Raw genomic sequence first — 13630 nt, forward strand, 5'->3', positions numbered from 1 at the left:
GGGAAAAATTATGTATACATTTGAGCGATGGGTACGGCTGAATAACCCATCTTCAACATTTCTGGAGGAAGATCACTGAGCTGGCTCTGAAGCTCTGGAAGACAAAATGTTTGGATAAAAAGTGAGCATTTCACAAATGTCCAAACATAGTTTGGTACCAGCACAGCCTCATGACATACCTTCCTGCTTCTTCTTTACAGTATAATGTCTCACTGGTGGGGGAACAGCAAAGCTCCCTGCAACTGAGGAGAAAGAAGAACATTTTTAAATGTTCAGTAAAACTGAAAGAGAATAACAACTTGATCTGAACTCAGAGGAGGCCTAACTGTTAGTTGAAGAAAAGATGAATTTGTATCAAACACTGTGGTGTGAAATAATTTTGTAAGACATAGGAAAACATGACATTTGCCAAACATACACACACACACATATCACAAAGGTTACTACAGACCTAGATGAAGATGAAGATAATGTATCTGTGATGCTGTTGCAACAAAGCATGCCACAAGCTGGTTTGCATGTCATGACTTTCACAAAAAAGTCTCTTATATCCAATATACACAAAGACACAGAAGAAACAGAAAAGCAATTTAATGCAATATGGTCAATGATGGGTCTTAACCTTTTTGTACCATACAGTTTTAGCCAAATACTTCCATGGCTATATAACAGCTAAGACATAAGTAAATCATAGATGGAAATATGGTTCTCTCAACATGTTTACATATTCCAAGGTGATAATGCCACCTATCCACCCGAGTCTGTCCTGAATCTGAGATTTATCTGATCTCAAATTTGACAAAATTGCAAGTAGAAACAGAGCTGAATTAAAGGAAATGATGGTTTTGTATTCTTTTACAAGACAAGCTTATGTAGAAACAGATTTTCATAGTATACAGTAGTACATGACATGGTCTCCTAAAAAAGGCAGCAAGAGTTCTAACATAAAAAATATGTTTACTAGTCCCTGAAGTTGAGAATTAAATCATTGCAGATACAAAAGTGACAAGGCAGACCAAAGTTTGATGAGGCCCATGTTCTGGGACAGAGTTTTAGTTGCACGACTTGAAGAGCAAAAGCACGATACTCTGTTTAAGATGGCTGTCCCACACCCCAGATAAAACAACTATGCAGTATACACATATCACATAGTGAAAGAACAGTGGTTTTCTGTATCAGTGTCATCAAAATATTAATAGTTCTATTTCCTGTAAAACACTGGTGGCTGCTCCACACATGTATAACCAATATGATGGTATTGTGTTGATAAGCTTCAACTCTTTTTTTGGGGTGGGGGGTGTCAAAGGTCAAAGTGTTTATTTGTCATATATAGGAAACGTGTTTCCCTGTATGGTGAAATTCTTACATTGCCGTCCACATGAATGCCACAAAATACAAGTGAAATATAAAGTAGATGAGCAATAACGCAAATCTAAGGCACTTTAAAACAGCAAGTGAAGGAAGCAAATAAAAGTACAACAGGAACACAATATAATGCAGAGAGAATATTAAGTAGAAAGGCAACTCCTTTTCAAGGCCAGCTACATTGTCTGTGGTTTCATTTCTGATGACAACAGACCTCCTTTTAAAGTACTTTATTTTCCTCATCCTAGAAACTGTATAGGTAACCAAATGAATTGTAATACAATAAATACATAATAAGATTATGTATATATTGGCACTGACTCCTGACTTCTCTGCACAGAGTTGTGCAGACAAGTGGTCTGCAAAAGAAGAAGCCAACCTTGTCTGAGGAGGGGCTATTAATGGGATATCTGTGGCTGTTAAGAAGCAGAAACCAGGGTGTAACAGTGAGAAAACAAGTTATTCTAACAGACTTTAAGTGGAAATACAGCTGCTCTGAATATGATCATACCAGACTATGCATCAGATTGAGTAGACAAAGAAGCACAGAGGCAACTGTACAGAAACACTTTATGTATGTACAGAAACACATGACTCTGAAGTGACCAAAACATAAATCCAAGCACTGCAGCAGACATGGGTCATTTGAGGCTGAGAATATTATTCAATTCAGTAACAGGGAACATCATGAGTTTCAAATGCTGCATCACATTAAATACTTCTTGTTTTTACACATGTAATAACATGGTTTTGGTTTTTGGTTTTGAGCACTTAACCTGCAAGGCAGATGATTTTATTTCTTTGTTACATGATCCACTGAAGATGTGCAATTGCTGTTTGTCAGAGCCCTTTAGTGGCTTAGAGCTGCTACTAATAGGAAAGCAACCCCATGCAATACTTTTAAAATAAGGCTTTAAGTACTTTTCTGTCAAGTGTTTAAATAAACTTAAATGTAAGACTACTTAAGATCCTTTTACCACCACTTTTAATACCAGATTCATGAGCATTCCTATGCTTTGATATTCTTATCCACTGCTCTCATGTTACACATTCAGTTTAGGCCAAGCTAGGTAATGACTAACAACTGGCATTCTGGCAAGAAAAAAACAATAATACCCACAATTATTGATGTGCCTAACTGAAATACAGCCATTATGCGTTTTAAATGAAGGTGTTACCTTGTATGGTGTTTACCAACATTTACGGAGACGCTTTACCACCGCAGCCCAGTCAACAGCGCCCACTATTGGCTAACAAAAGATGCACTAACACTAACGCTACCTCCGTGTTTACACACACAAAAGATAGTGTAAGCAGTCAGTTTAACAATAACTATTTGCTCCACCTCCACAAATATATAAATCTTCAGCTGATTTTTCTTCTAGCTCGGACTTACCAGAGCCAACAGTAGAACCTGATAATAGAACCGAGCTGCATGTCCACGGTTTCACTGACGCCGCAAAGCACAGATGGCCGCTCTCTCGTAAAACACCAGCTGAAGATTTGAAGATGGTCCTCAGAACTGTGTTTGGGAACATACTGACAGCAAAGCTAACAAGGAAGACAAGAAAATAAACTCTCTAAAAATTATGAAAATGTGACAGGGAATCGCACTCGACCCCTACATGAAGATCGCCATTTTAACTAGACTAAACGAGCCGAGTGACGATGGGGGAGAGGTTTCTTAGGCTATACTAATGATTCCAGAATACATCAATGGAGCAAATGAGGGATACATTTTTGTTTCTCTCATGACAAACACTAGCTAATCAAGACTGGAAACCTTTTGCACTTTAAATTTATTTTAGCATTAATAATAGTTTGCTAAATAAAAAAATTCTGCAACTGTATTTGAGAATGATTGGCTTCAGGTTGTGAGGGAAAAGTGAGGTTGAGTGGGACAATTATTATAAAATTGAGTGTCCCATTTTACCAGCAGAAGTGTCTCAGAGTTAACCTTAACGAAAAAGCATGTCAGTATTCTGTTTAAGTTGATTAAAAAAAAACAATTTGTGTAGGCTACTTCTGTTTTAATCCGTTAGCCTCAGAGTACAACTCTTTTTGGTAGAGTAGGTAAACACTACAGCGTTGAATGATCGTAACGTGTAAACCTTTTTCTCTGTATTTGTAAGTTTTTTTATTCAAAGAAATATTATAAAGTGTATTTTTCAGACCATTCACACATAAACCACAACAATATGATCTAAACAATAACATTTTTTATTTCAGTTTAAACATTTTTCTATAGAGGTGACATATATACAAAGTGTGGTAAAGACCTAAACATCATAATCATTATAAATCAGAGTGATTTTAGTATTATATCGAGCATGCATTTATAGTTGTGTGCTATGCTGGATCAACTTATCACAAAAAATTAGGTCTACATTTTCATTTTGCAAAGCAATTATTCTTATAATCAACAAAGTGATTTTAGTCATTTGAAGTTTCATTCATGGCTAATGCTTGTAGAAAAGGAAAGTCATCCCAGAGAATGACTGAGTCTACCCGTTCTTCGGGTACACAATCATGGCATGGTCCAAAAAAGCACTGTTCCCTTGGCATCCCCTCAGTTGCCATATTCTGGTAACACTTTGGACTGAAGGATTCTTCAGTCTCCAGGAGTGGCTGTGTTGATTCCGAGCGCAGGTATACATGAGTATCTTTGCGTGGAGGGCTATTGCACGAATCTGAGAAAATTACAGTAGCATAGGGAACAGAGTCACTGTTTGAACCAGAATATTCAGGAATCAGCGGTGAACCACAAATGGACTCTCCCAAGTCACTGGTGTCCTCTGCATTGTTTAACCAAAGATCATCCTTGTCTTTCCTTAGGTTCATGGGTAGGTTCAAGAAGCTGAGGTGGGACAGGCATACTGGATTGGGCTCCTCCTTGTTCCAGGCAGGAAGAGTATCCTGCCAAAAAGAAAATAAATGAGAGATTCATGTCTTTAGTTAGTAAATAACAAAGTATTTTACATCACATACTGTGTATGACATTTCATGAATAAACAGCATGTTATTTAAAGCAGCATTAATTGCTTGTTTGGCCACTTGGTGGCAGTGTAGCAATTTGCTAATATTTCTAGTCACCTGAACATGATTAATATACTGTAAGTCCTATAGTCAGTCTCGTTTTAGCTCTGTTTTGTTTGTTTGTTGTTTGTGTTCTGCCCCAGTATGTTCACCAGCTAGTTACTATCTCTGTCTGTCTGCCATTTTGTCCTGGACAGGGAGTGTAAGGTGAATTAATTAGAGCTTTTCTGCTAAACAGCAGGCTGCTACAGTGACAGTGAACCAGGTAGGGGCCATAAAACCAAAACAATGAACTGAAAGATGCTAAAATGATGAAAATATTGATTATTACTGCTTTAACATTAAGGAGGATATTGCACAATTTTTGTGCACAGGTTAAGTGTTTCGTACCTGGGTGGGTTCTGATTTCCATCTCTTGATGCTGCTGTTAGCTGGATCTGGAACAATTGGCCAAAAATGCAGCTTTAGCCTGGAGATAGAAGAACAGAAAAATGTGCTGTGAATAGATTACATCACAGCCTTTAACCCTATAAAACCATTTGTATCATATTTGCTATGCAAGTTTTTGAGCGAACAAAAATCACCAAAAATGCCTTATGTATCAAATATGATAAAAAAAAAAAATTAACAAAATAATATGGCACATTTATTTCTATATGCCTGGACTGCCTGTCTATGCATAAATGGCAAATAAAAATGTTGAATCTTGAATTTTGAATTTTGAATTTTCTTTTGGATTTTGTTAAAAGGTTTAATAAATATCTCAGTTCCAAAAAATGTGAATGTCCTGGCTATTTTTTTGATGTGTCAGGCTTTACAGGGTTAAGTTTAGAGGTGAGTGAGGTCTCACTTTCTGTAGTTGGAGAAACAAGTCATGACTATAAAAATTGTCAGGAAAGACAGTCCCACACCAGACACAATTACAATCATCACAATGGCGGCTCCATCTGAAAAGAAAGAAATACATATTCTGAATGAAATCTCTCATGTGGAAATCTTTGCCATGTTTATAGAAACCCACTATCAAATTGTAATACCAACCAAAGGGCTCCATTTTAAAATGAATTGTTGACCCGTTCAGGCTTCCACCGAATGTGCTAACCATGATGAATGCTTCATAAAGGGACACAGGGTTGAGGTCTTTCAGAATTACTCTCCTCTCTTCCATGGCAGCATTCACAACTGAAAGGAAAGTCAGGCTTCAGATTGTATCAAATCCATATAAAGTGGTTTAGTATTGCATAGAAGTATTTCACCTACCATTAACCTGTCCGTTTTCACACCAGTAGAAGACTTTGTAGCCCTGGATAATCCCATTTCTTTGGTCTAATGGTATTTCATCCCAGGTAAGCTCAGTGTGTGACTGCCAGGCTTTTTTAATTCTTAACTTTGGAACCATGGATGGAGCTTTGAAAAAAATTAATACATTCATCCTGAGTAATTATTACAATTGTGCTGGGTTTAGGAGCTTAAAATTTAAATGTGGTTGTCACAGATTTTATTTTGAAACCTTAAAGTCAGCAAAAATAATTATTTATTTATAACCACAAGAGGGCATTATTCCATCAGGAATCAGCTGCTTCTGATATATACTGCATATATACTAATGTGGCAAACGCACAAGTTTTTTTTAAGTTGGATCAGTTCGACTCACACCTCTGCCTGCTCTCTGTGTGATCCCCCTGGTGTCTTTGGTGACTTACCCTTTTGTCTCAAGTAGGCATTAACAGTCAGAGGAAGTCCTATCCCATCCTTAAACCTAGGATACACAGAGATCCCATAGGGCTTGTAAGGCTCAAAGTTGCCTATTGATAGAGCAAAGAGGTTAGAGTGGATCAGTACCCATACACACCCAACAGTCTGTATGGGCAGGTCATACACAGGAGAAAGAGCATTTTGCATAAGAGCGATTGGTTGAATTCTTGTGGTAAAGAATGAGACCCAAATTAGGAAATACAAGTTGAGTATAACAGGACATGCATGGCCCTTAAAACCTGCCATAAAAATGATATAGCCTACCTGTTATTATGAGGCTGGACTGGTTACGGTCTGCAATTTCAAACTGGATGAGGGAGAGGTGTGTTTCTAACAGGGGTCTCCATTCAACCACATAATCAATGAGATCAGACATATCTATCTTTTCCCACTGGACCAGCAGGGACTGGTCATCATAAGGACTGGCTTTGATGTCTGATATCACCATACGAGCTATAGACATAAAAACATGTCATGCAAGTTATGGGGAAAATATATTAAACTGTATCACACTTGAGTCATTTTTTATGCCAGTTTAAACACATTTGAAAATATCAGTATTACCTTTAGCAAAGTAAATCCGAACTTCATCAGGGGAGGATTTCCCTGCTGCATTTATGGCACTCAAATATACTTTCTTTGCTTTCCTGGGTAGCTGGAAAGTACAGTAATTCCCTATTGTAGAGCAGATCTTTCCCCTTTCACCTTGTAATTTTTGCACTGAGACAATATATGACACATTTTGGCCATTGGCACGAAATTGTTTTGATGGCTACAAAAAAAAAAAGGAGAGAAGATATTTTAAAGGCAGACCTCACACACTCAGCTAATGCTATAACAGAAAACACATCAGTTTATGACAGCAAACTGTGTATGAAGTGTGTACCTTCCAAAACAAGTGCACGTTGAGTTGTTTGTGCATGTGATCCCCTGATACCTTCATCCAGGAGACTAGGCGTCCAGTGGGAGCTGAAAAGAAAGAGATGGCTGTCAGCTTCACAGCTTGTCAAAAGCCTGCCTTTCTCTTCTAGCACTTTAGAAAGTAAAACTTTTCTATATAAGACAGGTCTATGGATTTCACCAGAGTGTGCAGAAAAACTCAATACATCAATTTGGTCTGTGCTGTAAAGCAAAGCAATGGGAAATGTAGAACATGCCATTAGCATATATTGAAAAGACCAGGAAAGGGAAGAAAAGGCAATAGATTGGAAAATGTTAGAGTGACTGTTCGAGTGATTGTGTCACTGGGAATTGATCTCAGCCCTACCACTCTCCAAGGTGACTCCAGACTGGCTGCTGCTCCATTCGCTCCAGGGGCTCTGCTGGTATCTAACTCTAATCTGAGCAAAATACACAGTCCCGTGGAGGAGACGACACTGTTTCACAGGTGTGGTTGGTTTAACCCTGCTCAGCAGGATCTAGCATATGTCCCAGAGCACACACACCATAGAGTTATCACTTCAGGCATACACACAATGAATTACAGGTAGGTTATACTATTATATTGTATGCAATGTTAATCAACTAGGCTTTAAGTTTCTTTTGACACTGGAATGATGTGTACTCACTGGTTGTTCACTCCACTGACTACTGTCGGCAGTCTTAAGTCGGACTTCCAGGTTCAAGTGGACACTATGCATCCAGGCCTGGTCCTTCGATAAGCTCCAGCTCAGCTTCAGGCATCCGTGACTCTTAGGCACTGTTTCAACCTTCAGAATCTTTGGTGGGTCAAACTTAGCTGCAATAAAACAATCAATAAAGCATGTAACCCATGTAATTTAGATTTTCCCCCCTAGTTCTTTGAGTTCTAATCTGCTCAGAAGAATATTCACATTAGATTTTCCCCAGTCTGTGCTTCCCAGTACCATTACATTTGAATTGCAGGACCAAGCATCAGTTGCCAATCATAAAAGTCCCTGGGAATCCTCAAAAACTCTACTAACCACTTGGATGAAAAAATGTTATGTATGTGAGTTGATAAAGATTTTGCACTGAAATAAAGGTGGCTGGAAAGTTGTATAATGTGAAAACATAGGCATACAAAATGCTTTATTTATAGTTATATTTGTCTATAATGATGTTACATTAAATCATTTTAGATTTCCATTTAAAATATGATTATATTTTTCTCATAGGCTGAAAGAAAATGTAACATAATATTCTTATTAAATAGCAGATGATGGCCAGTAAATGACATTTAGAAGGAGGTTATTGTTTGGGCACAATAGAAACTATCAGTGACAACATTCAATAAAACTATATTTTCTACAATTCTCACCTGCACTAACAGGTTCCAATATGACAGGTACTGAGGAAGCTTCTCCAAGTTCATTCAGTGCCCTCACATAAATTTGCATTTCAGAAAACAAGACAAAGCCAGAACGAGGGATGGTGTAGTGGTGGACTCCTGTTGGCAGCTCGTAAGTATGGTTCTTGTTTGAATCCCTGAATTGAGGAAATCATAGTGTGGGAAATGTAGTTGTGAAACTTTGCAGACATATTTTGTAAATGACATTTTAGACATTCCTTAAACCAATATGATGCTTGTGTTCTGGTAACTGTTTCAGGTTATTTTTTAATATTACCATATCTTGGTGTGGAGGGTGTACTCTGTAGGCAGGTGGGTCTCTTGTTGCCCAGGGTTCCAGCTACAGGTCAGCGTGCTAGGAGTGGTAAGGTTGGTTTGACAGCTGAGGTTTTGTGGTGCTTCTGGTGGATCTATAGATAAAACCAAGGCAATCAAGTCTTTTTTAAGGAAGTTGTTAAGGAATGTGTTACTCATTTAATTTCTACACCCACATTTTCCCATTTGTGGATTTCATCCACTGGTTTTATGGGACTAGTGGTACATCAATATGTAGATTAAAAACTACACGTGAGCAGCTGGTCTATGCATATATCTGGGCAAAGAATGACAATTAAAGGTTTCTACTTAGTCTAAATTAAAAGGCGCAGCATTGTTTTGATATTATTTGTTTATCTGATATTTTTTTTATCTGTAAAACTCTAAAACATATATCTATCCATAGTTCTGAACATGCATCACCTCAATTAGATTGGTTAATGAAAAAGTTCTTAGTACCTTTAAAGTTAATTAAAATGTTCAATATTGAATTTTTTTTTTCAGTTGTGTTGAGTTCAACTTAACTAACAATTGCTCTTCCTCTTACTGCTTAAAAAATGTAAACATTTCCTTTTTTTGTTGCCTTTTTCACCCATTTCTGACAGATGTACTAGCAATATAGACAAGTTCATTTGATTATCTGTGAACAAACATGTAAAAAAAACTCTCTCACATCCAGCTGTGATCACCACTCCTCCTGCTACTTGAATCAGAGAGGTCTGGACACAGCAGGTGAGGGTCACCCTGGTGTGATTGACGTGTGGTATAACAACCTTGGAAATTTTGCCACTCTCACTGGCCACGAGGCTGCTGGGAATAAAATGATCACCAAGGCGCCACACTATATGAACAGATTGTCCGGTGATCAAAGGGCAGTTTTCTCTGATGACACAAGTGGCCATGACAGGTGACCCCAAAGGCACCACTGAGCTGGACGTCTGGACCTTTGCACATGGTTGTATGTCATCCTCTAACAATAAAAAATATCAAGAAAGAAAGTGAATAATAACAACTTTTATAATTGCTGGTCAAATATTTTGATTCAGATTTGCCATTGCATTCTGGAAGCCACACTCACCATTCCTTGCTCCACTCACAAATGCCAGCAGAATGAGAGTCACTGACACCCATGTGGATTTCATGATGATAAAACCTGTTAGGCAGCCAAAATGAAATGTATTGTTCTTAAATTACATACTTTCATGCCCTATCAAAATATTACTTGAATTGATGTTCATTTATGAGGGAGGAATTGAGAGCGATAACATTTGGTGCTTGAATAGACATCGTAAATGTGGTGTTTCAAGTGTCTGGTATGGCAGGCTGATCCGAGCAAGAAAGTGATCTCCACAGTGCATAATATTTCAATATATATAGACAGCTAGAGAAGGTATCTGCTGCTTCCCAAAACAACGAAAAACCCCCACAGTGCTGTCTGTGTAAGATATTCACAACAAACCTGTACACTGACACATGACACACTCATAAATAATATAGAAAAAAAAATCAACAACCATGACAGGTTGGATCTATGTTTATGTAACATGATTACACAGAGGATGTGACAGTTAAAGCTCTCTCAGCTGTTATGAATGAAATTTAAATCAGCTACAGACAGAATAAATAAATATGCTGTTCACGTATGCTGAATTTCTCCTTTTCCTCTCAGGCTAACAACTGCAATTACCAGTTGTTAAAAGGTAACCTGCCTTTCTGGGCATGCGCTCCATAGCTGATTGGTCATGTATAATGAGCAGAAGATGGGAGCTTGTAAGCTTAAGCAGATGGGATATGAAGTCAACAACCAGCTCCCTAAATTCAAAAATCATTTGTGACAATCATTTTATAAGCACAGGTGTGACGGAAGTTGAAATGAATGTTGAGGACAGTGTTTTTGAAATGCTCACCATTACACAAGAATGAACATTTAAAATTCACTGAACTCCAGTTGCTGGCTCACAAAGCATGACTGTGTCTCTCTCTGTATGGGAGGAAAGACAAACAGTTATAAACTGTGCTGAAAGAATTCAATTGATTGATTAGCTGACTGAGAAAAACTCATCAAAACAGAAGCATGTGAATTTAAAACCAACATCTCCTGTGATGAACCAATACACATGTGACATTTAGACATTTCACAATATATTTCACATAGTTTATTTTATATATGAAATCATATTTTGTTTTGTAAGATCAGTTGTTTCAATGATTCATAAAGCAAATAAATAAAATGAAGTAAAAGTTCCTGCTTCTCAAATGAGAGTATTTTATGTCCTATTGTTATTTTATTATTCATTATTATTATTTCATATTCACAGTGAGTCCTCAACAGGGAGGAAGGTTCTTATGTGTTATCTAACAGTGACAGATGACGCTTATTGATTTCTCAATCGATCAATGCACTTAAAACAGACACACATGCATGTGAACACATAAACCCACACACACGTATGAGCACAGAGCCAGTAAATGAGACCACAGCATTTGGAAACTTCCTGTGTTCTTGTCACACGCTGATGAGAAACCTAAAACAATATGTTGGCAACATCTACAGTATATCTTCATTGTCAACAAGCTCTTGAGTGTTCACTCCAGCTTATTCTTAAAAGGCAAAAGGAATAATTCGAAATGATTTGTTTGTAGATTTCCATTAATCCTACATCCAGATATTTATGGCGTTCTACCTTTGGGCAGAAATTTAGACAGTCTGGACCATCAAATTGCAAGCAACCTCATAAAATGAGAATATATTTACCTATCGCTCAAACTCAGTCAAATCGTTGCCCTCAGTCCACAATAACCCACATTTTGGCAAAATCTACATTTAGTGATATGAAAGAAATGGAACTTCTCCCCTTTTCTTATCAGCTGTGTGCATAAAGGCCTCCATTCTCCCTTGCTTTCCATTTTACAGTTTCTGCTTACTAGTAATAGGTAATTGCCTGTGGCTTTGATAAGAGGCAATCGAGAGAAAGAAGAGAAATAAGAAAGGAAGAGATATGCATTTAAATTTGAGGTGAATCTGGTCAATAACCAAAATTATTACAATAAGAACCGTATGTATAATTTAAGAATGGCTATTTTCACTGTATTGGCCCATAATGTCCTGAATATATTGATGCAAATACGTTATCTGAATTCATTTTTATCTCACCGAGTCATCCCACTACGTGTAGAGAAATGTTTTGCTCTAGCCACTGTATGTTTCCTTTCCTGTTGGGGGTTACGAAACACCCACGTTCAGGATTTGGCAATATTCTTGACACAGAGTGTGATGACATACTCGTTCTACTTTTTGGTCATATTTTCTCACACTACATGCTGTGATTTAAAACAGGATTTTAAAAAGTTTAAAGTTAAATGTTTGGTATTTAGATACTTATGAATCATAGAACAATTCTTTCAAGGGATCAGAGATAGTGACCATTTGTGTCAGCAGATGTAAAACTCCCAAAATCTAAAAAGGAGGAAAGCTGTTGCTTTCACATCCTCTTTTTTTATGGATGGCCAGAAGATAAACATGCTAATGTGACTTCCGTACTGACACTGTCACTACTTGTAACAATGTCACAATGACAAAACAGTTAACAAAACTCACAAAAGGATTGTATGCTTAACAAATATATCTACAAATATGTTTTCTATATATAAAAGTCTAACCAAAAGTGCTCTTGTAGAAGGTTCTAATAAGTATTGACACTTTCTGCACATTAAACTTTAAATATTTTTATTTTTAAAGGATTATCTTATCTTAGAATTCCTCTTTAAATATTAAATATCCTCTACTGCTGTAGTATTTTATGTTTGTTAAAACCAGCATGGCACATGTACAATAGACTTGAAAAAAATCAGATTAAGCAAGTGTTTTTAAATCAAATTAAGTGGATCTGTCCTTAAGTGGATCAGGACGCAACTCTCCAGTCTGATACTGTGTCGTCCAGAAACTTTGTAAAGTTTCCCTTTTCAATCTGGCACAAGTATCAAAATGAAAGGAACAGCAAATCACTTGATGTGAAGATAAAGAAAAGCCATCAGAGAGGCTTGCCACTCACCACACAGCAGCTGCAGCAGACCCAGAACGATGAGTGGCTCTCATCAGCTCTGATAGCACCAGATGAAACAGTGTGGCTCAAAGCAGCTCAGATTGGAGGACATATGTGTGTGTTAGCCAACCAGCAGCAGCAGGAGTAGTAGCAGCAATATGCTTGTTCTGAATTTGTGAAACTTCACTAGCTTTCAGGAAGAAACACATGACTGATGGGGCCCAGTTGTGGGAAGGAAAACTGAAGGGTTTAAATTCATGGCTGAAAGAAAAGAGTTGAATAATTCAACTAAAAATTCATCTTTGACAAGTGATATTGAATGTTTATTGTCACAATATACAGTGGGTACGGAAAGTATTCAGACCCCCTTAAATGTTTCACTTTTTGTTTTATTGCAGCCATATGCTAAAATCATTTAAGTTCATTTTTTTCCTCATTAATGTACACACAGCACCCCATATTGACAGAAAAACACAGAATTTTTGACATGTTTGCAGATTTATTAAAAAAGAAAAACTGAAATATCACATGGTCATAAGTATTCAGACCCTTTGCTCAGTATTTAGTAGAAGCACCCTTTGGAGCTAATACAGCCATGAGTCTTTTTGGGAATGATGCAACAAGTTTTTCACACCTGCATTTGGGGATCCTCTGCCATTCCTCCTTGCAGATCCTCTCCAGTTCTGTCAGGTTGGATGGTAAACGTTGGTGGACAGCCATTTTCAGGTCTCTCCAGAGATGCTCAATGGGGTTTAAGTCAGGGCTCTGGCTGGGCCATTCAAGAACAGTCACGAAGTTGTTGTGAAGC

The 13630-nt window shown here is 37.5% G+C and overlaps 2 protein-coding genes across 2 annotated transcripts in view; both read right to left on the reverse strand.

Moving 5' to 3' along the window:
- The window catches only part of mrps15 (mitochondrial ribosomal protein S15), a 4940-nt gene extending 1897 nt beyond the window's left edge, over window positions 1-3043 (reverse strand). The window contains exons 1-3 of the mRNA XM_020590171.1: window positions 2762-3043; window positions 180-242; window positions 19-94 (exon numbers count right to left, since the gene is read on the reverse strand). Of these exons, the coding sequence (XP_020445827.1) occupies window positions 19-94; window positions 180-242; window positions 2762-2903 (281 nt within the window). The 5' untranslated portion in view covers window positions 2904-3043. The remainder of the gene's footprint in view (window positions 1-18; window positions 95-179; window positions 243-2761) is intronic.
- Window positions 3044-3592: 549 nt separating this feature from the next.
- csf3r (colony stimulating factor 3 receptor) lies at window positions 3593-12971 on the reverse strand. The gene is made up of 17 exons (XM_020590054.1): window positions 12832-12971; window positions 10687-10760; window positions 9858-9932; window positions 9453-9749; window positions 8742-8874; window positions 8435-8601; window positions 7725-7894; window positions 7424-7574; window positions 7043-7125; window positions 6721-6928; window positions 6421-6609; window positions 6105-6206; window positions 5662-5808; window positions 5443-5583; window positions 5252-5348; window positions 4792-4870; window positions 3593-4281 (listed from the first exon to the last, which is right to left on the reverse strand). The coding sequence occupies exons 3-17, from the start codon at window positions 9919-9921 to the stop codon at window positions 3799-3801; spliced, it is 2511 nt and encodes an 836-aa protein (XP_020445710.1). The 5' UTR covers window positions 9922-9932; window positions 10687-10760; window positions 12832-12971; the 3' UTR covers window positions 3593-3798.
- Between the last annotated feature and the right edge of the window lie 659 nt (window positions 12972-13630).

This window comes from Monopterus albus, unplaced genomic scaffold (genome assembly GCF_001952655.1).
Source record: "Monopterus albus unplaced genomic scaffold, M_albus_1.0 scaffold11.1, whole genome shotgun sequence".
NCBI lineage: Eukaryota > Metazoa > Chordata > Actinopteri > Synbranchiformes > Synbranchidae > Monopterus > Monopterus albus.